We start from the raw sequence: 22,672 nt of genomic DNA on the forward strand, positions 1-22,672 counted from the left end.
GCTGCTCGGGGCTGGAAGATTGTATCTGTATCGCGGGAGCAATTAATGATGATTGCAGGGGATTTATTTACCAACTAGGACAGGTTCTTCCTGTCTGTTTCTGGAGATATGTGAAATGCAAACAGGTTGGAGATCTGGGCAATTTTCCAGCAAAGTGGGGGGAACGGAGGGGGGTCAGCAGTAAGATTTTTATGGTGAGAATCACCTGAGTAGGGCAAACAGATGCTGGTGAGCACCAGGCTATAAAAGGGCAGATCCTCTCCTCTCCCGTCCCGGTGACTCGCCACAAGCCGCTATTCCTCACCATCTCCGGACAACAGGTGAGGAAGAGGAGCCTCGCCAGGCAGCTGGGGCCTCGGGATGCTCAGAGCCGGCTCACGGGCAAACAGGAGCTGGTGCCTCTCCCCACGGGAGCCGAGCTCTGCCCTCGCTGCATGGGCCAGGCCGTGATGCTGCATTTTTCAGCCCTGCGTTGACTTTTGTCGCTGCTTCTTTGAGGGGAAGAGGAGCTGAATCTGCAAATCGGCGCCGGTGCCCGGGGATTAGCCCGGATAAAGGGGAGCTGCGCTGATGCGGCCGATTTGCCTCCCTAGCCCGGGCAGCGCTGCGAGCTCAGGGCGTGCAAACGCCACCCTGCAGCCCCCGCTGTGCCACTGCCTGCTCGGGGTCCCGTGTCCGCCACAGCGCCCTGCCCTTGTCCCCACAGCGCAGTTCGGCTCTCCCGGGTGTCTCTGCCGAGTCTGGAGCTGCCGGGGCCAGGACAATTCGCTGCCAGTGTGGGCTGGGGACTCCCGGCCATGGCTGGGATGCAGAAATGGGGCAGTGCCCCGCGCCGGGGGGCAGACAGGGAGCCGCAGCCTGCCGTCCCCTCCGGGCGGCTCGGAGGGGCCAGGCGGGCGGGTTTGCGCTCTCTGAGCACAGGTAGCATCCTCTGTCCCCAAGGGACGCTGTGTGGTGACCCTGCCGAGCCTTTACAGGAGCACGGAGGATGGCGGCTGCGGCCAGACTCGCCTTGCTGCTGCTGGGCTGCGCGGGGCTCCTGCGGCCGCTCGGTGAGTGCCGGGGCTCGGGGGGCAGCGGGGAGCCCCCTCCCCTCCACGCCGGCTGCGCTCATCCCTGCCCGCCGCTCTCCCCAAACAGAGGGCCGGTACATCGGCTACTGCCCCATCGGCTGGTCCTACTTCTACCTGAGCTGCTTCAAATACTTCTCCGAGCCCCTGAGCTGGGACGAGGCTGAGGTAAGCCCGGCGGGGCACACGGGGGAACGGGGACCCCCCGTGTCCGCGGGGCGCCCCGGCACTGACACCTCTCCCCGCAGAGGCGGTGCCAGGACGTGCAGAAAGGCGCCCACCTGGCGTGGGTGGAGAACGCCCACGAGGCAGCCACGCTGCGCAGAACCATCTCCTACCACCAGCGTGTGCAGCCCGTCTGGATCGGGCTGCAAAAGAGCAAACAGGTGAGGTGCGGGCGGCAGGGCTGATGGGGGGCTGGGGGACGGCAGGGCCGTGCCTCTGAACCCCCCTCGCCCTGCTCAGAGCCAGGCCTGGCAGTGGACAAATGGGGAGGACTACGGTACCGCCGGCGAGGTGCCCGGGAACGGTGCCCGCGGGGGGAGCTGCGCCGCGCTGACCCACGACAGCGGTGAGTGGCGGTCCCCGCAGCCACCCCAGCCCCCGGGCGGGGCCGCACTGCCCGTCCCATCCCCTGCAGCGGGGCCGCAGCGGGTACAGCGGCTGCCCGTGGCCATGGCCCTCGCCATCCCGCTGCCTGTTCCTCCCGCAGACTTCTCCGTGTGGTCCAGCGCCGACTGCTCCCAGCAGCATCACTACATCTGCAAGTTCTACCCCTTGCGATGAGCGCAGCCCAGGACCCCGCGCCGGCGGCGCTCCTCCCGTGCCACCCCCGTGTCTCTCCCCAAAACTCCTATAAATACATCTTATAAAAAAAAAGAAGCATGCAAGTGCTGCGTGAGCCTGGTGCTGGTGCAAAGCTCTGGGCTGCTCCGTGAGAGAGAGACGGGCTCTGCCCCGGCTCCCCGAGTTTCCCGGCTTCCAAAGGCTTGTGCGGGCAGAGCTGCTCGGGGGCGAGCCCCCAGGAGCTGCGGGGCCGTCCCTCTCCTGGCTGAGCACTCGGCTTTGCTCGTACCAGCCCTCGGGTGCCAAACACCACGGGCGTCCCTGGGGAGCAGCTGGGGGCACAGGAGTGTCCCCAGAGTGCAGACACAGAGACCCGGGACACACAGACGTGGGTGGGGACTGGAGCTGTGGTGGCCGGGCAAGCATGGAGGTCCCCCAGGTGCAGACAACTCCACAGGGCTCCGGGGCCTGCACCGCGCCCCATGGCCATGCTGACAGCAGCACCGCGACCAAAGGTCCCTTTTGTGCCACTGTTATCTGGCCACGGGCATCACGTGGCTGTTTGCTCTGCTGCTTTGAAGATGGCTCTGCCCCCACCGTGCTCACGGGGTTTTTGCCCCCCCAGAGCTGCGGCACGTGTCAGGCGTGGACGGTGCCTGCCCAGAGCCCGGCCGCCCTCTGCTCGCTGCCCGGCCCGCGCAGTGACCGCAGCGAGCCGGCACCGGCACCGGCACCGGGGCTGCCGTGCCCCCGGGCACCCGCGGGACAGCCCCTGCCGCTGCTCGGCCCCGGCTCCGCTCCGCGTCCCCGGGTTTTGGGGCACACGAGACGGAGACACCTCGCAGGCTCCCCCCTCCGAGGCTGCGCTGCCCCCGCTGCGTTGGCCGGCGCTCGGCGACCTTTGAGCGCCAGGGTCCGGCGGGCTGATAAAGGCCGGGAGGGCCGTGCCGAGCTGCCCACGCAGTTTATAAAAGCACTCCGCCAGGCCCGTCCCGCTGTCCACCTGTGCGGCCGGCCGTCCCTTCGTCCAGGGCGAAGATGCTGCGCTTGGTGGGGCGCGCCGCGCGCTGCTGGGGGGCGAGGCGGGCACTGCCCGGGCCGGAGCGGGCACCCCGGGGCAGCCAGCACCCCGCGGCCTGGCAGAGGGCATGGTGAGCACCCACACGGATCGATCGGGGGGCTGGAGACACAACCAGGGTAGGGCTGGGGGGCTGGCTGAGCCCTTAAACCTTGCTGGGGAAGGGGAGCCTCTCCCTCCTCCTCTGCAGGGCCACCCTCTGCGCCCAAGGCTGCCACGGGATTGTTGCCACTCGCTCTGTCCCACAGCCTCTCCAGTGCTGCTGGGACAGGCGCCTGGCCCAAGGACGTGGGCATCCTGGCCCTGGAGGTGTACTTCCCTGCCCAGTACGTGGATCAGGAGGAGCTGGAGCGGTTTGATGGCGTGGAGGCCGGCAAGTACACGCGGGGCCTGGGCCAGAAGCAGATGGGCTTCTGTGCTGCCCACGAGGACATCAACTCGCTGTGCCTGACCGTGGTGCAGCGGCTGGTGGAGCGCGGGCGCCTCTCCTGGGACTCCATCGGCCGCCTGGAGGTGGGCACCGAGACCGTCATCGACAAATCCAAGGCCGTCAAGACCGTCCTCATGCAACTTTTCCACGACTCTGGCAACACCGATGTGGAGGGCATCGACACCACCAACGCCTGCTACGGGGGCACGGCCTCGCTCTTCAACGCGGCCGCCTGGGTGGAGTCCAGTGCCTGGGATGGTGAGTACAGGCAGGGGTGGGTGCCGTGGGACAGGGGGAGGAGGCAGGAGGTGGCCTGAAACCCAGAGATGCTCCAACTGCAAAGGGAGCCACTGTGCCTCCAGGCTCTCCGTCACCCATCTTGGTGTGACACATGGGATGGGAGCACACAAGGGCCATGGGACGGAGGCTTCCACCCTCCGGTGGCCCTGCCAGTCGCTCTGTGCCCCCCCAGGTCGCTATGCCGTGGTGGTGTGCGGGGACATCGCTGTCTACGCCACGGGGAACGCGCGGCCCACGGGAGGTGCCGGCGCCATCGCCATGCTGGTGGGACCCAACGCCCCGCTGGTGCTGGAGAGAGGTCGGTGCCGTGAGGCCCTGGGGGTGCTGAGCTGGTGGGTGCTGTCCCTGGGGGCCGTGCGTCCCTGTCCCAGCCCTGGGCAGAGCTGCTCAGCCAGAGCCTGCTGGGTACTCCAGGATGCTGGCTGGCCACATCCCTGTGGGCACCATGACTCAGGGAGGCTGCTGGGTTCCAGGGCTGGCACGGCAGGCGGCACCCCTGGAATGCCACCAGGCTGGGGTCTCCTCATGCTCTCTGACAGCTGGCTCTCCCCGTGCCCCCAGGCCTGCGTGGAACCCACATGGAGCACGCCTACGACTTCTACAAGCCCAATCTGTCCTCTGAGTACCCGGTGGTGGACGGGCAGCTCTCCATCCAGTGCTACCTGCGGGCGCTGGACCGCTGCTACGCCGTGTACCGACGGAAGGCGCAGACCCAGTGGCAGCAGGGTGAGTGGCAGCGCCCCTGAGGTGCCCAGCACAGCCCCCCGGATACTGATGGCCCCGTGTTGCCTCCCAGCTGGCATCCAGAGGCCCTTCACCCTCGATGACTTCAAGTACATCATCTTCCACTCGCCCTTCTGCAAGCTGGTGCAGAAGTCGGTGGGGCGGCTGCTGCTGAACGACTTCTTGGCCTGCCCCAACCCCGACACAGCCTCTGGCCTCTACAAGGGGCTGCAGTCCTTCCGGTGGGTCCCTGTGCTGTGTCCCCATCCCTCAGCCCAGCCAGGCACGTGCTGCTCTGGGGTTCCAGCTGGTCTCTCTCTGGGCAGTGGTGTGAAGCTGGAGGACACCTACACCAGCAAGGAGGTGGAGAAGGCATTCCAGGCTGCCAGCCAGGACATCTTCAACCAGAAGACCAAGCCCTCCCTGCTCCTCTCTTCCCGCAATGGCAACATGTACACACCATCCATGTATGGCTGCCTGGCCTCCCTCCTGTCCCAGTGAGTCCCCCAAAACGCTGGCTTGGGGAGAGGGAGGAGGTCATTTTGGGGAGGGCACATTTCTGGATAGAGGGGCAGAACTCATCTCCCCCTGCCTCAACAGGACCTGATCCTTTCATTGCACACAACCCCCAGTGTGGATGCCTCCTGCTCCAGGCCATCTCCCTGCCAGACTTTTCCTCCCAGCTTGTTGGAGCTGAGCCAGTGCCTAAAGCCCCTCTGTCATCACTGGGAGGATGAAAACCCTTGTTGTCGTGCCCAGCAGAATGAGTGACCCCCTGGGAAAGGAGTCATGGGAACAGACAGGCTCTGAGGGGAACAAAAGCCTTGTCCTTGGGCTCCCTGGCACCACCACACTCCAGGGCTACGCTCTCAGAAATGTGGCCCCAAGGATCTGCCTGCCCACAAAGCGGGCAGCCCCCTACACTGGCCCCCACAGCCCTGCATCTCCCTCTCAGCCCAAATGTCCTGTAGCCCCCTCACCTCTCGCTTCAGGTGCTCAGCACGGGACCTGGCCGGCTCCCGCATCGGCGCCTTCTCCTACGGCTCGGGGCTGGCGGCCAGCATGTTCTCCTTCCGTGTCTCGCAGGATGCAGCCCCAGGTGGGCCCCAGGGCACGGAGGGGCTGGGGAGGGAGGGCAGCCAGGGGCCGTCAGTGCTGCCCTCTCACACACGGGGTGCCCCTTGCCAGGCTCCCCCCTGGACAAGCTGGTGTCCAGCCTGGCCGACCTGCCCGCTCGCCTGGACGCCCGCAAGCGCGTGGCCCCGCAGGACTTCGCCGAGATCATGAAGCGGCGGGAGGAAACCCATCACCTGGGTGAGTGGGGCCGGGGGGGATGTCAGCCTGCCCTGCTGGGAGCCCACAGCACCCCTGAGCATCACTGGCCTCTCCCCGCAGCCGACCACGCTCCCCACGGCTCCCAGGCGGATCTGTTCCCCGGAACGTGGTACCTGACCCGCGTGGATTCCAAGTACCGCCGTGAATATGCCAGGAAGCCCATCTAGAGTGGGATCACCGGAGTGGTGAGCCCTGGGGAGGGGGATGCTCCATTTCCCCTGTTCATTCCCTGCATCCAGGACTGGTCTGTGCGAGAAAGTTCCCTTTGTATGGGCGGGGAATGGCCAGCAGTGGCTCGGGTCCCAGAGCTGCTGGAGATGGCAGCGGCTTCTGCAAACACCTGGGCAGTGCGGGGGAATAAAGGTGTGGATGGGAGGGGGCAGCAGCCCAGCTCTGGCTCCTGGTCTTGAATGGTCTCCTCCCACCCCCAGTCCCTCCCAATTAACAACCACCAGTCTGGATCACAGCTGGTTACGGGATTTATTCCATGGCCACCTGCCCTGTTAGACATGGGAGCTTGCCCTGACAGTCTGGGGGACTCGAGTGAGCCTCAGCCTCCCAGTTGCGACTTTACGGGGGCAAGATGGCATTTTGCCCACGATGTCCTCAAACTGAAACCTCCTCCTGGTAAAACCCGTGGGCAGGAGGGCACAGGTGACGCAGTGGCTCACGGGGAGGCTCGTGCCCCTTGCAGTGCTGCTCTCTGGGCCATGTCCCATCACGGGACTGCAGCCAGACAGGACCTCAGCAACCACAGGAACCTTTGCACCCTTCAGCAAACAGCAGCAGGGGCAGGAGGGAGGGGGTTTGGGGTTGAGGACAAAGGACCACACAAGGCACCACATGCTCTCTGCTTCTAGACCCTTTATTGAACGTGGGGCCACCCCAAACCCAATGTGGGGCTCAGGGAAGGCCATGTGCAATGCTTCCCCAGCTGGGAAGGGCCCAGATGCTGCAGCCATGGGGCAGAGTCCTGGTCAGCAGTCAGGGTCTATGGCAGGTGGAGCTGGAAGATTTCTGTGACACGAGACTTTAGCTCTCCAAGGCTGGGCAGGGCTGCTGAGAGCCCCACGACGCTCCACTGCTCCCCTGCCACCGTGCTGGAGCTGTGGTAGGACAGGAGCTGCGCCCCTGCCTTGCTCAGCAGCCCTGGAGGAGAGAACAGGAATGAGGGACCACAGGCTGCCCCACTGCCCCAGCAGGGAGCTGAGCCTCTGCTCACCCCAACTCCCCGCTCAGAGGCCCATGATGCTATTTCTTCCTTCAGCCCAAGTCCTTTGCTCAACATCACACAACCCCCTGCCCAAACCCCTCCATCCATCAGGGGCTCAGCTCCAGGCTGGCTGTGGGGGCTGCCCAGGCTGTCCCTGCAGCTCAGGGCTGGCCCAGGCACTCACCGGTCAGCGTGGCCAGAGCGCTGCTGTCAGAGGCTTTGGCTCTGTAGATGAGGAGAGGGCCGGACAGGGGGGCTGGCAGCTGGAAGGTGGCCCCGTTGATCTGCCGCAGGGCCGGGCTGCTGCCCTGCACTGTCCCTGTCACCTGCTGTGGGGTGCCCTGCAGGGACACCTGCACCAGGCCCGTGCTGCTGTCGGGCTCGGGGGCCACATCGCTGTGGGTGGCTGTGACCTGCCAGGGAGACACGGCCACTCAGTGCCCAGGTCCTGGTGTGGCTGGGGCAGGGGAGGGATGTGCCACGGAGCACCCCAGGGAACAGCCAGCCTCAATGCTGCATTAGCAGCACGGTGGGGTGTCCCCAGGCTGATGCTGCCTGCTGGGGAAGGCTGGGGTGCAGAGCCTGGGTGTCCACGCACCTTCAGGCCAGCCTCCTGGGCCAGCAGCGTGGCATTCACCAGGGTCACCTCCTTCTGTGTCCCTCCAGCCAGCAAGCCCGCAGCCACAGCAGGTGTCAGGTAGCTCCCAGCCTCCTTCAGGGGTGTTCCTGGGGTGCAGGGAGGAGGTGTGCATGAGCCAGCAGCAGAGAGGTCAGGCCTGCAGTGGAGTGGCCAGCCTGGGGCTGCTCCTTCCACCCACCCAATCCATCCACCCATCCATCCCCGCACACTCAAGGCTCCAATCCCACTGTTAACCACCTTCCTGTCCATCTGTTCTCCTGCCTGCCCACTGGGCTCACCTAGGGTGCAGACCTGCACGCTGCCCTGCACTTGCTTGCTCACTGTGTACAGCACCGTGCCCAGGGCCCTGGCCAGGGCAATCCAGGGCTTGGTCTGGGGTGAAAAAGCCTTGCTGAGAGCCTGCCCATTAACCTGCAGGAGAGAGCGAGCAGTGAGAGCCTGCCAGGGGTCCCCCACGGAGCACTGCTCCCACGGGTTCCAGCTGGGGTAGCTGAGGCACGGAGCTCAGGTGCTGCAGGGCACTCACGACGCCGGTCAGCCCCTTGCCCGTGGCCATGTCCACGATCTGCATGGCGATTTCCTTGCCACAGCGGCTCTGTGCCTCTCGTGTGCTGGCACCCAGGTGTGGGCAGGAGATGACGTTGGGGTGGTTCACCAGGTCACGGTCCTTGGGGGGCTCCTGCAGACACAGTTCCATCCTGCCATCAGCTCGGAGCACAGGGTGTTTACCCCACCTCCTTTGCCAGGAGAGAAGCTGAGGGCTGCTCCTGGTGCCAGCCCCGCAGGGTTTGCTGGGCTGCTTTGGGCAGAATTAAGGTGGTGCTGAGAGAGAGCCAAGCTCAGGGCGTCCCCACAGCCCCACTCACCTGTGTGAAGACATCGAGGGCAGCCCCACCACACTGCCCCGACTGCAGCGCCCGCAGCAGCGCGCCCTCGTCCACGATGCCGCCGCGGGCACAGTTCACCACCTGCACGCCACGGCGGCACTTGGCAAAGGTGCTGTCGTTCAGGAGCCCTGCAGAAAGAGGGCTGTGAGCAGAAGGGGGCTGCCCCAGCCCTCCCCGAAGCTCCCTGTGCCCGTGCCCGCTCCGTACCCGTGGTGGAGGGCAGCAGCGGCGTGTGCACCGTGATGAAGTCGCAGCGGGGCCAGATCTGCTCCAGCGGCAGCTGCTCCACACCAAAGGTGGCTGAGACATCGGGGGTGATGATGGGGTCGTAGCCGATGGTCTGAGGCAGAGCAGGCACTCACTCTTGCAGCCTGGCACGGTGGCTCTGGCCAGGTGAGGAAGGTCGATGCTCCCCATCGTTCCTCCCTGCCCCATCCCCTCACCTTCATGCCAAAAGCCTGCATGCGAGTGGCCACCTCCCTGCCGATGCGTCCCAGCCCCAGCACGGCCAGCGTCTTCCCGTTCAGCTCCATGCCCATGTACTGGGGAGCACAGGAGAGGGGTGAGCACACCCCACACGGACACCCCCACCCCGAGGTGCTGCACTGCCTCCTACCTTCTTACGGTCCCACTTGCCCTCCTTCATGGAGGCGGCTGCCTGCGGGATCTGCCTAAAAAGGAGGCGGTGGTCAGTGTGGGGTAGGGGGCTGTAGGGCACACCTGCCTGCATCCTGCCTTGTGCTCACCTGGCCAGGCACAGGATCATCCCACAGGTGAGCTCGGCGGCGCTGAGGCTGTTCCCGGTGGGAGTGCTGGGGATGGAGAGGGGTGTCACTGGTGTGAGTCCCCCGGGCTGACAGGGATCTGTGCCCCGTGAGGATGGAGGCACACAGAGGGGTGCCAGGGGTGCCATGGGTGGGGAGAGCACCCTACTGAAGTCTCCCCGGCCTCCCCAGGTTCACGGGCACGGATGTCACCACACTCCTGCTCTTACTTCATGACCAGGACGCCCTTCCTGGTGGCCGCCTCCACGTCCACATTGTCCACGCCGGTGCCAGCTCGGCCCACCACCTTCAGCCTCTCTGCCGCCTCCAGCACCTCGGCCGTGACTTTGGTGGCCGAGCGGACGATGAGCCCATCGCAGTCCTGAGGGGTGACAGACGCGGCGAATGGGACCAGGGTCGGGGTGGGTGACGGGACGGGGACAGCCGCCGCCGGGGTCCGGGACCTGCCGTGCCAAAGCGGCCGGGCTCTTGCATCAGACGGGAGGCGGGGACCGGTCGGAGGGGTCCGCTGCCACCCGGGACCGCCGGCCTGAGCTGTGCCCACCCAGCCACCCACCCACCCACCCAGCCACGCGTGGGTGCAGCCGTGCCTCACCCGGATCTCCCGCAGCAGCTCCTCCTTGCTCAGCCCGGGCTTCTCCTGCACCCGGAGGCCGCCGGCCTGCAGGATCTCCCGGCAGCAGGGGTCCAGGCTCTCGCTGATCAGCACTTTCTGCAGCTTGCCCAGGGCCATGGCGGAGCGGGGCGGCGGCACGGCAGGGACGGGACGGGACGGGGGTGCCGGCTCTCTCCGCACTCCGCCGAGAGGCTGCTGCCGCCCCTCCGCCGCGCTAAAAGAGCTGCGGGCGGTCACGTTTTTCGGGCTCATTGGGTCCCGTCTCCATAATCCCACCTCCTTCCCTTCCCCTCCCCGCCCCAGCCCGCCCGGTCCCCCCCTCATCCCCCCCGCCCCCGGGGGGAGGGAGGAGGCGAGGGGTGCGGGGCCAGGGCCGGGCCGGGCCCCCCAGAGGAAAGGAAGGAGGGGCCCTGCCACGACCCCGTGGGTCAGGGGCCAGCCTGTCCCGACTCTGCCTCAGTTTCTCCGTCCCGCATATAACAGCTCGGTAAGGCAGCAGGGGGACGGCAGCGGCAGACACGGTGGCGTGGGTGGCTCCCCACAAAGCTGGGGGTGCCGCTGGCAGGGAGCAGCCCAGCCCATGGCGAACCCAGACGTGCCCTCCCCAGCTCGCCCAGAAACGGGGGTTCCCCAGACCCCACAGCTCAGAGGGGAGGCAGTGCCGCGGCCCCGGCCCACCCCCATTGCTGTTGAGCAATGGCCCTGATAAGGGACCGGGGACAGGGGCCAGCCCTGGCCAGTGGCTCCCAATGCCGTGGGGTGCCCGGGAGCCACCCAGCAAACGCCCTCCATGCGACAAGAGCCAGGTGGCCGCGTCCTGTGACCTCGCAGGGGGAAGTGCTGGCCCTGAGACACGATGGGGAGGGGCCGGGACACCGGGTGCGTGGATGGCAGGGGATGCGGCCAGACCTTCACCGGGCACCTGGACCCCACACACCCCAAATCCTGCCCATGGGGAGCAGGGGCTGGCCCTGCCTTCCAGCACTTTCCACGGATGGGGGTGGGCGGAACCTGGGTCCTAGTGGGAGTGGGCGCGTTCCCAGGCTCTGCTGGACCAAACTGGCCCCGGAGGCTGCCAAACCAAGCAGAGCCCAAGTGACGGAGCTGTCCCAGCAGGCAGGAGGTGGCCAGAGCAGGACGGGTGTCCTCGCCACAGGCAGCGCCGCTGGGGTGGGAGAGCCCAGCGCTTTGTAGAGCCCGGAGCTGCGCACAGAGCCGGTGCTGCCCTGCAGCCACGGCCGGGGGGGAACATCCGTGACGCCAGAGCGGGGAAAGTCCAGGGCGGCCGGCGCGGGGTGAGAGATGCGGTCAAGGGCAGCGGCTGGTGAAATCCGCGGCGATCCCGGAGCGGCCCCTCGGCAGGGAGCCGTGACCCGGGCACCGCCACAGGGCAGCCTAGCGGCCGGCGTGGGCTGGGACACGGCCCCGCAGCCCTTGGCACCGCCGCTCTCTGCTTTAGCCATTAGGACCTTGCTCCAGGTGCCCGCAGGACACACCGGGACCTGCCACCCCGGCACCCCGCTCGCCGTGCCGGCACCGCCCGGGCTCCTCTGCCCCGCCTGTGGATGTTTGTGCTGAGGACACGCGTGGCCGAGCCATCGCTGCCTGTGCCGGCGCATCTGCGGCTTTTCCCGGCCGCCTGGTGCCCTCTCCTGGGGATGGTGGCCACCGGCACAGCCCCACGGTAGCCGGGCCTGCGGGGACACCGGCAGTGCTGGAGGGGTGGCTGTGCCAGCAGGCGTGTGCCCCCAGCCCCTGGCCACCAACAGGGCCGGCTGGAGGGGACACGAAGGCTGGAGGGGACCCCAAGGTGGCAGGGTCAGTGGGATGCGTGCTGGGGAACTGGGGCTGTGGTGGCTGATGAGTCACAGAAGGGATAAATAGGGGGATAGGGGGGCACAGCACCCCTCTGCTGACCCCATTTGCACCAGGTGTTGCGTTTAGAGCAAGGAATTTGGCAGAAAATAAACGCACCTGTGTTCCAGCTGCTCCTCACAGATCAGAGGGCTGGGGACAGCTGAGCTGAATTTCTGAGTATAACCAATTTGGCACTATAGGTCGTGTTCAGTAGGAATATCCATGAGTGCAGCTTCACAAATAGTGCAGCTGATTAATTCAACACCACAGGTTTGGTCGCATTCCATAAAAACCTCCCTAATCACAGATTCATGAATAGTGCAGTATGTGGAAGCAGCAGAAATACAGATACAGAATTGCTGGTGATAAAGGCACCAGCTGCAATAGAGTTTGAACAATAAAAATAATGTTGTGTGGTGATAATAACAATTGTATGCAGAAACTTACCATGAAGGTGTCCCCACTAGGGAGGAGGGAGAGCAGAGTAGCCCATTCTGTCTCCCAGGTATTTTTTGGTCTTCCTCTTAATCAGGCAAGATTCCTACCCTGCTTATATCCAGCCCAAATTTCTCCCCTTACTCCTATGTTATACAGAGCGCAACCCAAACGGAGAGTATGGAGATATAGATGTGGTAAGTTGTATTATTAAACTTATTAGCATGTGCAGGGCATGTGTGTTAATATTTAAATGGCCCTTAATCAGACAAAAGTTACTTTTTTTTGGCCACCGTGTCCTCCAAACTTCTGGTCATACGACTTTGATCCACTTGTCAGAGCCAAAGCAGAATCACCCCATCACCACAGCACCTCCTCCTTCTTTCTTGCCACCAGCTCTGTGGTTCTGCATCCACACAGGTGACACAGAGGATATGGAGAGGAACCCTGAGCCCTTGCCTGGCTCCTTGGTCATCATGCCACACAAGGACAGACTCTGCTTGGTGGCAGGTGGGTGGCCGTGGGGACAGCTGCCTGAAGGGCTGTGGCAGTGCAGGACAGAGGAGAATGGGGCCAAGCAGCAGGGAATGAGGGGGAGGGTCCCTGCAGAGAGAATGGGGCTGGGGGAGCAGCCAGGGGCAGTGCTGCTATTGGGGTGTCAGAACCCAGGACATTGCTCTGGCTGCCATGGGTGATCCCAGACCCTGGCAGGGGGCTCAGAGACCTTGGCACAGAGTCACAAACACCTGTGCCTTTGATTTTAGCCCATGGAAACAATTACCAACCTTGTGTGAGGAGTTACAAGCCACAAGGGTTTGAGTAGAATGATAGTGAATTTGTCACAGGGTGAAAAAGTAGAATTTTGGGAATTTAGAATGGGGGTTCAAGAGGCAAGATGGAGGAATCTGAGGGCGTCCTGTCCTTCTTCTCCTTCTTCTTGTCCTCCATCTTCTGCTGTGATGGTGACACTTCTGGATTGGTTTAGAGTAGAGACAGAGTATCTAACATAGGTGATAGATATTGGAAAATTATTGTAAATAAAGCACACGTAGTTCTTAGTATAAAAATTCAACACCACCCCAAGGGCAGGGACTGTGCCACAACCCGACCTGCTGGACAGATCTCAGCAGGTCAGAGAAAGGATGGAACAGATAAGGAAAAATAAACAACCTTGAAAAGTAGAGCCAAGGAGTCTCGACTTCTTCTTCAGTCATGCGGCTGGGAAAAAAAACTTTTTAATACCTCGGGAGCCATTTCAACCACAGAAAACCCGAGATTGGGGTGTCCAGCAGGTAAAGGAGTTGTGGGTGTCAAAGGGGACTGGGGTTATTGGAGCTGGGATGGGGAGTGGCAAAGAAGAGGAAAGGGGTGAGGGAGATTGGGGGTGTTTGGCTGGGATGGTGGGAGTTCAAGGAATGTCCCGGTAGACGACTGGGAAGTCATGGACAGTTAGAAACAAGTGAGGGTGTTGAGGGACTGGAATAGTACCTGGGACTCATGGGGTTCTGGGGTGGCAAAGGGAATTGAGGATGGCACGTTGGGATGGAGGCATCCAAGGATGACTGGGCAGGTAATCAGGGTGTCAGGACTGATGTTTGAGGGTGCCATGGGAGATCCTGGCTAGCTGGGGAGACTGTGAAGTCGGAAGAAGGATTGAGAGGGGAGAGGAAGGGATCATGGATTGTTTCTGGGGGACTGAAGTGTGAGGAAGGGTTGGGGTTCAGTCCAGAGGGACTGGGCAGAGTGGGGAATTGGGGCGGGGAGGTGGATGTGTCAGCCGGGACAGGATGGTGCCTGGCTGGGGGCGGCTGGAGAGATTAAGGATGGATGGACAGATGGATCAGGGAGAGGGCAGAGGGAGGGAGGGAGAGGGGAAGGAAAGATGCGGAGTCAGAGGGAGGGATGGAGGGAAGGAAGGAAGGAAGGATTCGGGGTCAGAAGCACGGAGGGAGGGAAGGATGCTGGGAGGCAGGGAAAGATGAAGGATGGAGGCAGGGAGGAGGAGGAGGGGAAGCAGAAGCGGGCGGAGCCGGCCGGTGCCGCAGAGCCGCCTCCCCGGCGCACGCTGGGCCGGCTCGGCAGCGCCTGCGGGGCCCCGGCGGCCCGGCCCGGTGTCCCCGGTGTCGGGCCCGGTGTCCCCGGTGACCGGCCCGGTGCGGCGGAGCCCGGCGGGGCAGGATGCGAGCCCCGAGGCGGAGGTGAGGAGCGTGTCCGTGCCGCGGGTGCGTGTCGGGGATGCGGTCGGGATGCCCGGACACGCGGTGTGCCCACGCCGGGCTGTGGCGGTGCCGCGGCAGGTCGAGGCCCAGGATGCCCCGGCAGCGGGATGCGGGCAGGATCGGTGCGCGCTCCCCCGGGGGAGCAGGGCCGGATAACTCCTGTCCCAAGCCCCGTTCCTTTGGGCTGTGGGCGTCCCTCCTGCTGCTGGTTGGGGCTGCTGCCGGGGCTGTGGGACCGCGGGTCGGGGGCTCTCTGGGCCCTGCACCGGGCAAGCCCGAGAGAACTCGGGAGCCGCTGGTGTGCACGAAAGGGACCAGGAGTCCCTTGTCCAGCCCCGGGGACACGCTGCTGTTCGCTGCCCTGTGCCACGGGGACCCGTGCGTGTCAGGGCAATGTGTGTGTGCCCGAGGAGAGGGTGCTGTAGCATCCTGGGCTGGTGCCCGCACCATCACTGAGCTCTCCTCGGCGCGCTGGGCATGTGAGGTTTGCTGGGAGGCGCTGGGCCGAGCGCAGCCCTCAAGGCAGGGGCTCAGGGTGCCGGTGTAGCTGTGGGGATCTCGGCTTGCCCCATCTCTCCGGTGCCGGTGTTGCTGGGGGGATCTCGGCTTGCCCCATCTCTCCACGCCCGTTTTCGCCGCCCCTGCTCCTCCCCGGCTGTGTCCATCCCTGATTCCACTCCGAGCCGCCGGCCTGGCGCTGTGTGCCAGGCCCCGGGAGCTGTGCCCTGCCCCGCCTGCGGGGCCGCGCCCGGAGCCGCCCAGCCCGGAGCGGGGCAGTGCCAGCCTGGAGCGGGGCAGTGCCAGCCCGGAGCGGGGTAATGCCAGCCTGGAGCGGGGCAGTGCCAGCCCGGAGCGGGGCAGTGCCAGCCCGGAGCGGGGCAGTGCCAGCCTGGAACGGGGGCAGCGCCAGCCCTGAGTGGGGCAGTGCCAGCCCGGAGCGGGGCAGTGCCAGCCCAGAGCGGGGGCAGTGCCAGCCTGGAACGGGGGCAGCGCCAGCCCAGAGTGGGGCAGTGCCAGCCCGGAGCGGGGCAGTGCCAGCCTGGAACGGGGGCAGTGCCAGCCCGGAGCGGGGCAGTGCCAGCCTGGAACGGGGGCAGTGCCAGCCCGGAGCGGGGCAGTGCCAGCCCGGAGAGGGGGCAGCGCCAGCCTGGAATGGGGCAGTGCCAGCCTGGAACGGGGGCAGTGCCAGCCCGGAGCGGGGCAGCGCCAGCCTGGAATGGGGCAGTGCCAGCCTGGAGCGGGGCAGTGCCAGCCCAGCGCCAGCCCAGCTCCCCGGCCGGCCGTGCTCAATGGGGACCTTGCTGCTGTGCCCCGTGTGCAGGTTGGCAGCTGGCCGTGCCATGCCGTGCCGTGCCGTGCCGTGCTCAATGGGGACCTCGTTGCCGTGCCCCGTGTGCAGGTTGGCAGCTGGCCGTGCCGTGCCGTGCCCTGCTCGCACACTCAGGCAGCCGGCGGCTTTGGGGACGGCTGTCCCCGCTCCTCCTCCTCCTCCGTGGTGGCACTCCGCCCCTGCTGAGACATTTGTGCCAGCGAGTCAGCGGGGAGCTGGATGTGCCACGCTCGGCATGCGAGCTGCCACGCTCTGCCTGGCCCTTCCCGGCCCTTGGCACAGCCCCTCTGCTAGCCCGGAGCCGCTGGCACACGGTGGCTGCCGCTGAGCACGGGGCTGGGCCCTGCTGTCCATCCCTCCACCCACCCCTCTGTCCGTCTGTCCCCCCGCGGGAGGTGATGCCGCAGCAGCAGGAGGTGAGTTGCTGTTGCTGGGTTCTAGCTCGCCGTGCTTTGGGGATGCTTTAGCCCAGGATGCTTTCCCCATGGGCAGCAGCCGCTCTGACACAGCCCTGGCTGCCGGCCCTTCCCTGTCCCCTCTCCCGATGGCACCCCGGGGTGCAGTGCTGAGCAATGGCTGCAGCGTGATGCCCCGGAGGTGCTGTGAGTCAGTCAGGGCTCAGTGCTCTGACTCAGGGCCATGTGCTGCCCCTCAGGGCTTGGGGGTGCGTGGGCAGCGCTGCCCAGCGAGCGGGGGGCCCCAGGGCTGAGCCCCCCTCGTTCTGTGCTGTGCTGGCAGCTCAGCTCCGTGCTCCAGGCTGCCGTGAAAGGGCTCTTGTCCTCCTGCAGCCCCAGCAGCACTGCAGCAGCCTCCCCTTCACAGCAAACAAATTCCCAGTGTTGGGGCGGTGAGGGAGGGAGCCCCCGCTCAGCCCAACGTGCCACGGCTGTGGCAGAGCCCTGGGCTCCTGCTGGCCCAGCAGTGCTGTGGCCTGGCACGGGGCTGCCACTCTGGCTGGCTGGGCACTGCCCTGGGATGGCCCTGAGCAGTCACATTTTGTTTCCCTGACATAAGGTTATTTTTGGGTTGCTAAGAGCACTGCCAGGGTCCCGGTCTGAGGCATTGTGACCAGCACAGGATGGCCTGGTATCAGTCAGTTGGGTATTCCCCCTGATATTCCCACCCTGTCCTTCCCTTTGTTCTTTCCTTATCTGCTCTGCTTGTGTCACTGCCCCACCAGGGACAGCAAGCCCTTCTCTAGATAGGAATATCACGTTCCAGTGTCATTGCAAGAGTGGCAGTAAATGTCTACTGCTCTCTCCGGCTCTTCCAACCCCTTTTGACACAGATTAAAAAGGGAACTGTGTACACTGAACCTCCATTCCCCATAAATATATATGGTATATATTTATGGTATATGGTACCACAGGCATATGGGATCAAGTTGATGGGACAACTTCAGTTGTCTTAATAATAATTCTTAAGTTCCCAGAACGTGCTGTCACTCCTTTATGTTAGGTAGATTCTGTCCATGTTCTGTTTTTTCTGTGGTTTGCAGGAGTACAGAGGTGGCTTCTTTAATCCAATAGACTCACAGGAACTTAACCTCCTGCTGGGGCCTCTGATGCTGGGCTGTAGGACAGCTCAAGGCTCACATTTTTCCTTGTGAAAAAGGAAAAACATGGGCAAAACCCACATTTTGGGTGAAACCACCAAAAGGTATTGGTAAAATACCAAAGGGTATTTTAGTATTTTGTTGGCAAAACCACCAAAGGATATTCTCCAACCAAATTGATTAGAAGGATGGAGCACCTCTATGAGGGAATTTGAGAGAATTCTCTCTATGAGACAATTTGGCCTCTTCAGCCTGGAAAAGAGAAGGCTTCAGGGGCACCTCACCTGATTGTGGCCTCCCAGTACCTGAAGGCAGCCCACAAGAAAGAAGGAGGGAGACTTTTTACAAGAGCCTGTCGTGACATGACAAGGGGAATGGCTTCAAACTGACAGGAGGAAGGTTTGAATTGGATAGTTGGAAAAAATTCTTTACTGTGAGAGTGATGAGACCTGGCCTGAGGTGCCCAGAGAAGCTGTGGATGTCCCATTGCCAGAAGTGTTCAAGGTCAGGCTTGATGGGGCCCTGAGAAACATTGGCTGGTGGAAGATGGCCTTGCCCATGGCAGGGGGATTGGAAGGAGATGATCTTTAAGATTCTGTCCAAACCACGCCATTCTGGGATGATTCAATGATGATGATGATATTATTGATCTACTGATATATTGTAACATTTGGTGGGTCACAGTTGTGGCTAAGATTTTGCCAGGGCTTTATGAGCCATAGTGAGAGAGTGTTTGTATCCCTGGAGCAGCCTATTAAAAACACGCTGCACTCCCTTCCAGGTGAAGGTGAATGAAGCCTTGTTGTGTTCCTGGAGTGGAATCACAAAAAACATATATTTTACATCCAGGGTTGCCATCCATGGGTGGGGCACTCCCTGAAGCTCTTACCAGTTCCTCGATATTTGGCACAGCAGTGGTTAAAGGCTCAGCACTGGCATTGGCATCTCTCTTTTCTCCAAATCTGGTCCCACCCCATCTATGTGCCTGTAAGCAACAGGTAACTGCCATCTCCATTCAGTTTTTAGCCAAACTGGTGAATTACATGGGGTGAAAGTTTGGTGAATTATCAGTCAGTGAATTACATGGGGAGTGGGCTCTGCAGCTGATATATTAGCAGCTTATTGATATTATTAGCAGCAGCTTTTAAATAAGGTACATTTGCAGCTTTTGAATGAGGGAGGGTAAGCACCCTGTGGGGGGAATGTGGGATCTGGATTTCTTTTAGGGTCAGGGTTGAACAGGAGGACCAAACGTTGCTGTGCATCAGCTGCCAGGTTTGGCTGCTCAGAACATTGACACCCAAAATGTTTTCATTGTGATCTTTTGTGCAAAGTGAGGGGAGGACATGTGCTTATCGCCTGGGAGCCATAAATCAGCCTTGGTGGTTTGGCACGTAGCACTTGCTCTGTTCACTCCAGTGATTTCAGCTCTGTCCAGTTTTTCAGTGTCCTGCTCTGTTAATACTGGAATTTGTGTTCCCTTATCTATTAGAAATGGCATTAATAGCTGAGGATGCCCACCTGGGATCAGAATGTGTGGGCTGTTACTATGTGTGCACTGATAGGATTCCTCCTGCTGAATTCCAGTCCAGCCTGGTTTGTGGCACTTTTCAAAGTGAATCAGATTGAATGGGATTGTTTTCCAGCTGTGATTCCCCGCAATTCACCAAGGCTCAGTTGACTCTTCTGTTTCTACAATGCATCTGCCTTCATACTCAGGGGGATTTGAAGGAGACAAAGAAGCATCTTCCCCCAGTTTTCTGTCATTTGGGTCATCCCATATGTCTCCATCCCGTTCCTCAGGGAATATGATTCATTTTCTAATCTCTATGATGTCAGGGGGAGCAGGAGCACACACAAGCATCATGTCTACCTTTTCTTCCAATTTTTTTTCTCCTTCTCTTCCTTGAAATGTTTCTGCAGTTGCTTTTCCCTATTTTCAGCTGTGGCCAAGTACATTTTAAGTTGCTCCTTTTCTGATTTCAAAGCAGTATATTCTACATCTGCCATTTTTTAGGAGAGAGGGTGCTCTGATTTTCCTTGTTGTTTTTCCAACACTTTTGGGCCCATTCTATTCCCTCTCAGGATGGTGCACACTTGTGTTAAGCCAAGTAATAACAACAATAATATGCAGAAACTTAGCAAGGTGTCCGTGGCTTGGGACAAGGGAGAGAGGAGTAGCCCATTGACTGTCCCCAAGGTACTTTTGGATCTTCCTCCTAACCAGGTGAAATTCTTATCCCCCTTATGTACAGCCCAATCCTATCCCCCTCCTCCTGTGTTACATGTTGCATGATCTAGATGGAGATTTGAGTAACAGAGCAATTTATGTGGCAGCATGTATTTCATTAAGCTTTTTTGCTCGTGCAGTGTTGTGTGTTTCATTATTCAAATAATCCTTAATCAGGAAAAAGTTACTTTTTTGGCCATGGTGTCCTTCAGAGTTCCTGTCACAGGACTTTGTTCCGCTCTGTGCAGTTTTTCAGAGCCAGGGCAGGACAATCCTATCTCACAGGACCTCCTCTTTTGCCCGGCTCATCCTTTCTCTCTGTCAACTGTGCACGTCTCCCTGTGCAAAGTTAGCAGTGGAGGCTGGTGAGCCTTAGCCCTTTCCTGGCTCTTTGGTCATCACCCCGCAGCATCCCCAGGATTTGGGGTGTTGTACTGCCTGGATGGGTATTCTGTCTCTGGGCATTGTGTCTCCCTATGCATCAAGTACTTGGCTGTGATCCCTCCTTGCTTGTTGTGCCTCTGGGTGTTGCCCCTCTGGGTGTCAAGCCTTGCATGTTATGGTTAATGTGCCTTTTTGGGTATTTTGCCTCCAGGGATGTCATGCCTTGGGATATCATGCCCCTGAGCACCGTGTTTCCTTAAGCGTTGTGCATCCTTGTGCATCCTGAGTGTTGGATGCTTTGCCTCTGGGGCACACCTGGGGCACTGCCCCTCCAGAGGTCACAGCTCCCTGGCTATTGTGCCTCTCGATCTCCTCAGGAGTCACACTTCTGGTTATTGAAATTTGGGTGCCTCTGGGTTCCACATCTCTGGGTAAGATGCCCCTGGGCACTGCACCTCTATGTGCTGTGCCTGCAGGTACAACACCTCTGGGTGCTTTGTCTCTGGGTCTCACACTGGTTGTGGTGTCTGGCAGGGCACACAGCCACACCTTAGTGCTGCTGTGTTTAGAGTCGTTGTGCCTCAGTTTCCCTCCATGACGGGTTGTTGCTGCAGGGTCTGTGGCACCCTGTGTCTGCCTCTCCTGCTCCCAGCCAGGTTGGCAGTGCTGTCCCTTGCTGCAAGGCTCTGGGGACATGGTCCCGGGGCCCCTACCATGGCTTGTGCCACAGGAACATGCTGGCCCTCCTTGGCTTTTGGGGCTCAGCCTCATGCGTGTGGGCGCACACTGATGCTGAGACAAGTGTCCACCACCCTGGGACCCTACCAAAAAGCTGTCAGGCTGAGATTATAAAATAAACATTCTGATTTCTTTAAAAGGAGAAAAACCCCAACAATCCAGGTGTTTTTTTTTTTTTTTTTTTTATTTGTCGGGTTTCTCCTTCTTTCTCTTAAATCATGAAATGACTCACACGTCTGAGCTGAAAATAAAACCAATTACGAGCTGGAAAGCCACGGCAGCACGGAGGCACAGGGTCCCTCCGAGAGCAGCCAGGCCCAGCCTCATGCCCCAGATCCCCCTGGGGGCTGTGGGCTCTGCTCTGGGGGCTCAGGTGGCCCTGACAGGGCTGCTAATGGAGCTAAAGTGCTGCTGAGGGGACGCTGCCATCTGCACAGCCCCCAGGGCCTCGTGTCTGCGCACTCAGAGCCTCTGCCCGGCGGCTGTGGGGAGGCACACGTGTGTCCCCACGTGTGTGCAGATACCAGTGGCACCCCGGTCACAGCGCAGGGTGGCACAGGGGGGGATCCCGGTGCTGTGTGTGACAGGCTGTGTGTGCTGCTCTCTGCAGGGACCCCTGCAGCAGTGACACTGTGCCAGCCGAGGTGCCCGGAGCCCCAGGCATGGCGGGTAAGGCACCCCGAGAGCCCCGGTCCCCTGCATGTCCCGCAGCGCCCGGGGATGGCCGCGGGTTTCTGGGCCCCGAGGCGTCCCCTTGTCTCTGCTCCCCTCGGAGCCACACGAGGCGTGGAGCGGCCGCTTGGCTGGTCTGACTGCTGCTCGCCCTTGCTCCCTGCCAGCTTCCCAAGAAGGGCTGTGGGGTGACGGTGATGAGGAGCCTGTGCCAGCCGAGCCGAGGGGGTGCAGCGGCCCCGCGGGTGCCCAGCCCCAGCCTGACCCCTTGGCGCAGACGGGTCTCCTCCGGGACCTGGAGATGGGGCCCCTCGCCCACACACAGACCCTGCGGGACTTTGAGCAGGTGAGAGGGACCGCGGGGCGCTGGGACCCGCATGGCACCGCCGGGTGCTCGCAGGATTTGTGCCGGGTCCCCCGGTGACAGCGGCGGGGTGTGGAGCGCAGCAGGGGCGGCGGGGCAGGTGGCGGCGGCACAGGGGGCCGGGCCCGGCCGGGCGCCACGCTCCCCTCACCGCCCTCACGGCTGCGGCGCGTGGGGGCCTCCGGGGCTCGGGTTTCACCAACCCGCTGTCCCCGCTCCAGCGATTCCTCAAATAGCCCTGGGAGGCGGAAAAAAAAAAAAAAAGAGGAAAGGGAGAGCAGCGGGGCCAGCGACGGGAGCTGCGGGCGGCAGGGAGCCTAGGCTGTGTCCCGGCGGCGCCATGTGAGGGGTGCCGGGATGCCCGCCTCATGGAGCGCCGGCCATGGCTAACGGGTACCGCACGCTCTCGCAGCACCTCAATGACCTCAAAAAGGAGAATTTCAGTCTCAAGCTCCGCATCTACTTTCTGGAGGAGCGCGTCCAGCAGAAGGGCGAGGACAGCCGCGACGATGTCTACCGGCGGGTGAGTGCCTGGAGGGGACGGGGTGAGCGGGTTTCCTCTCTTTTCTGGGAGGGAATGGGGTCGAGGGAGTGTAGCCGGGGGGGATGCCAGGGAGGGCTTCGGGCACTGGGGCTGGGGGAGCTGCTGCTGTTGGGAGTTTGCCTTCGTTTCCTCTGACAGGAGCGGGGAGAGGGTTTGGGAGGGAGTCCCCAGCCCGGGGTGGGTGACAGTGCAAGTTTGGGGGCACAGAGATGGAGTGGGTACACCCCATCCCGGAGCCGACAGGCTAAAATGCCACCTGTGCCACTCACTGACAGGAGCACCCAAAGCCCTGCCATGGCAGGGGGGTCCCCCATGCCACTTCTTCATTCCCCTGGGCAGTGGGGCTGGGGTGTCCAGGCAAGCCTGAGGGCATCCTACCCACCTCCTTCCTGCTCCATAGAACATTGAGCTGAAGGTGGAGGTGGAGAGCCTGAAGCGGGAGCTGCAGGAGAAGCAACAAGCCCTGGACAACACATGGTGA

At 62.1% G+C, this 22,672-nt stretch overlaps 4 protein-coding genes across 4 annotated transcripts in view; 3 read left to right on the top strand and 1 right to left on the bottom strand.

Moving 5' to 3' along the window:
- The first annotated feature begins 970 nt into the window (after positions 1 to 970).
- REG4 (regenerating family member 4) lies at positions 971 to 1,890 on the top strand. Its single transcript, XM_058030582.1, has 5 exons — positions 971 to 1,052; positions 1,141 to 1,238; positions 1,319 to 1,456; positions 1,536 to 1,641; positions 1,783 to 1,890. Exons 1-5 carry the CDS (start codon positions 989 to 991, stop codon positions 1,854 to 1,856), a joined length of 480 nt encoding a protein of 159 aa, XP_057886565.1. The 5' UTR covers positions 971 to 988; the 3' UTR covers positions 1,857 to 1,890.
- A 1,004-nt stretch (positions 1,891 to 2,894) lies between these two features.
- HMGCS2 (3-hydroxy-3-methylglutaryl-CoA synthase 2) lies at positions 2,895 to 6,112 on the top strand. Its single transcript, XM_058030271.1, has 9 exons — positions 2,895 to 3,007; positions 3,183 to 3,622; positions 3,837 to 3,962; positions 4,226 to 4,390; positions 4,461 to 4,629; positions 4,714 to 4,884; positions 5,380 to 5,486; positions 5,576 to 5,701; positions 5,783 to 6,112. The coding sequence occupies exons 1-9, from the start codon at positions 2,895 to 2,897 to the stop codon at positions 5,887 to 5,889; spliced, it is 1,524 nt and encodes a 507-aa protein (XP_057886254.1). The 3' UTR covers positions 5,890 to 6,112.
- A 459-nt stretch (positions 6,113 to 6,571) lies between these two features.
- On the bottom strand, positions 6,572 to 10,070 carry PHGDH (phosphoglycerate dehydrogenase). Its single transcript, XM_058030074.1, has 12 exons — positions 9,843 to 10,070; positions 9,457 to 9,608; positions 9,209 to 9,274; positions 9,079 to 9,133; positions 8,906 to 9,004; positions 8,670 to 8,802; positions 8,442 to 8,590; positions 8,102 to 8,254; positions 7,854 to 7,986; positions 7,534 to 7,661; positions 7,120 to 7,348; positions 6,572 to 6,871 (listed from the first exon to the last, which is right to left on the bottom strand). Exons 1-12 carry the CDS (start codon positions 9,978 to 9,980, stop codon positions 6,714 to 6,716), a joined length of 1,593 nt encoding a protein of 530 aa, XP_057886057.1. The 5' UTR covers positions 9,981 to 10,070; the 3' UTR covers positions 6,572 to 6,713.
- Positions 10,071 to 14,300: 4,230 nt separating this feature from the next.
- Positions 14,301 to 22,672, top strand: part of LOC131086982 (myomegalin) — a 35,988-nt gene continuing 27,616 nt past the window's right edge. Inside the window, exons 1-5 of the mRNA XM_058030311.1 lie at positions 14,301 to 14,353; positions 21,222 to 21,280; positions 21,451 to 21,629; positions 22,060 to 22,170; positions 22,592 to 22,668. Coding sequence (XP_057886294.1) covers positions 14,334 to 14,353; positions 21,222 to 21,280; positions 21,451 to 21,629; positions 22,060 to 22,170; positions 22,592 to 22,668 — 446 coding nt within the window. The 5' untranslated portion in view covers positions 14,301 to 14,333. The remainder of the gene's footprint in view (positions 14,354 to 21,221; positions 21,281 to 21,450; positions 21,630 to 22,059; positions 22,171 to 22,591; positions 22,669 to 22,672) is intronic.

Source organism: Melospiza georgiana, chromosome 9 (assembly GCF_028018845.1).
Source record: "Melospiza georgiana isolate bMelGeo1 chromosome 9, bMelGeo1.pri, whole genome shotgun sequence".
Lineage (NCBI taxonomy): Eukaryota > Metazoa > Chordata > Aves > Passeriformes > Passerellidae > Melospiza > Melospiza georgiana.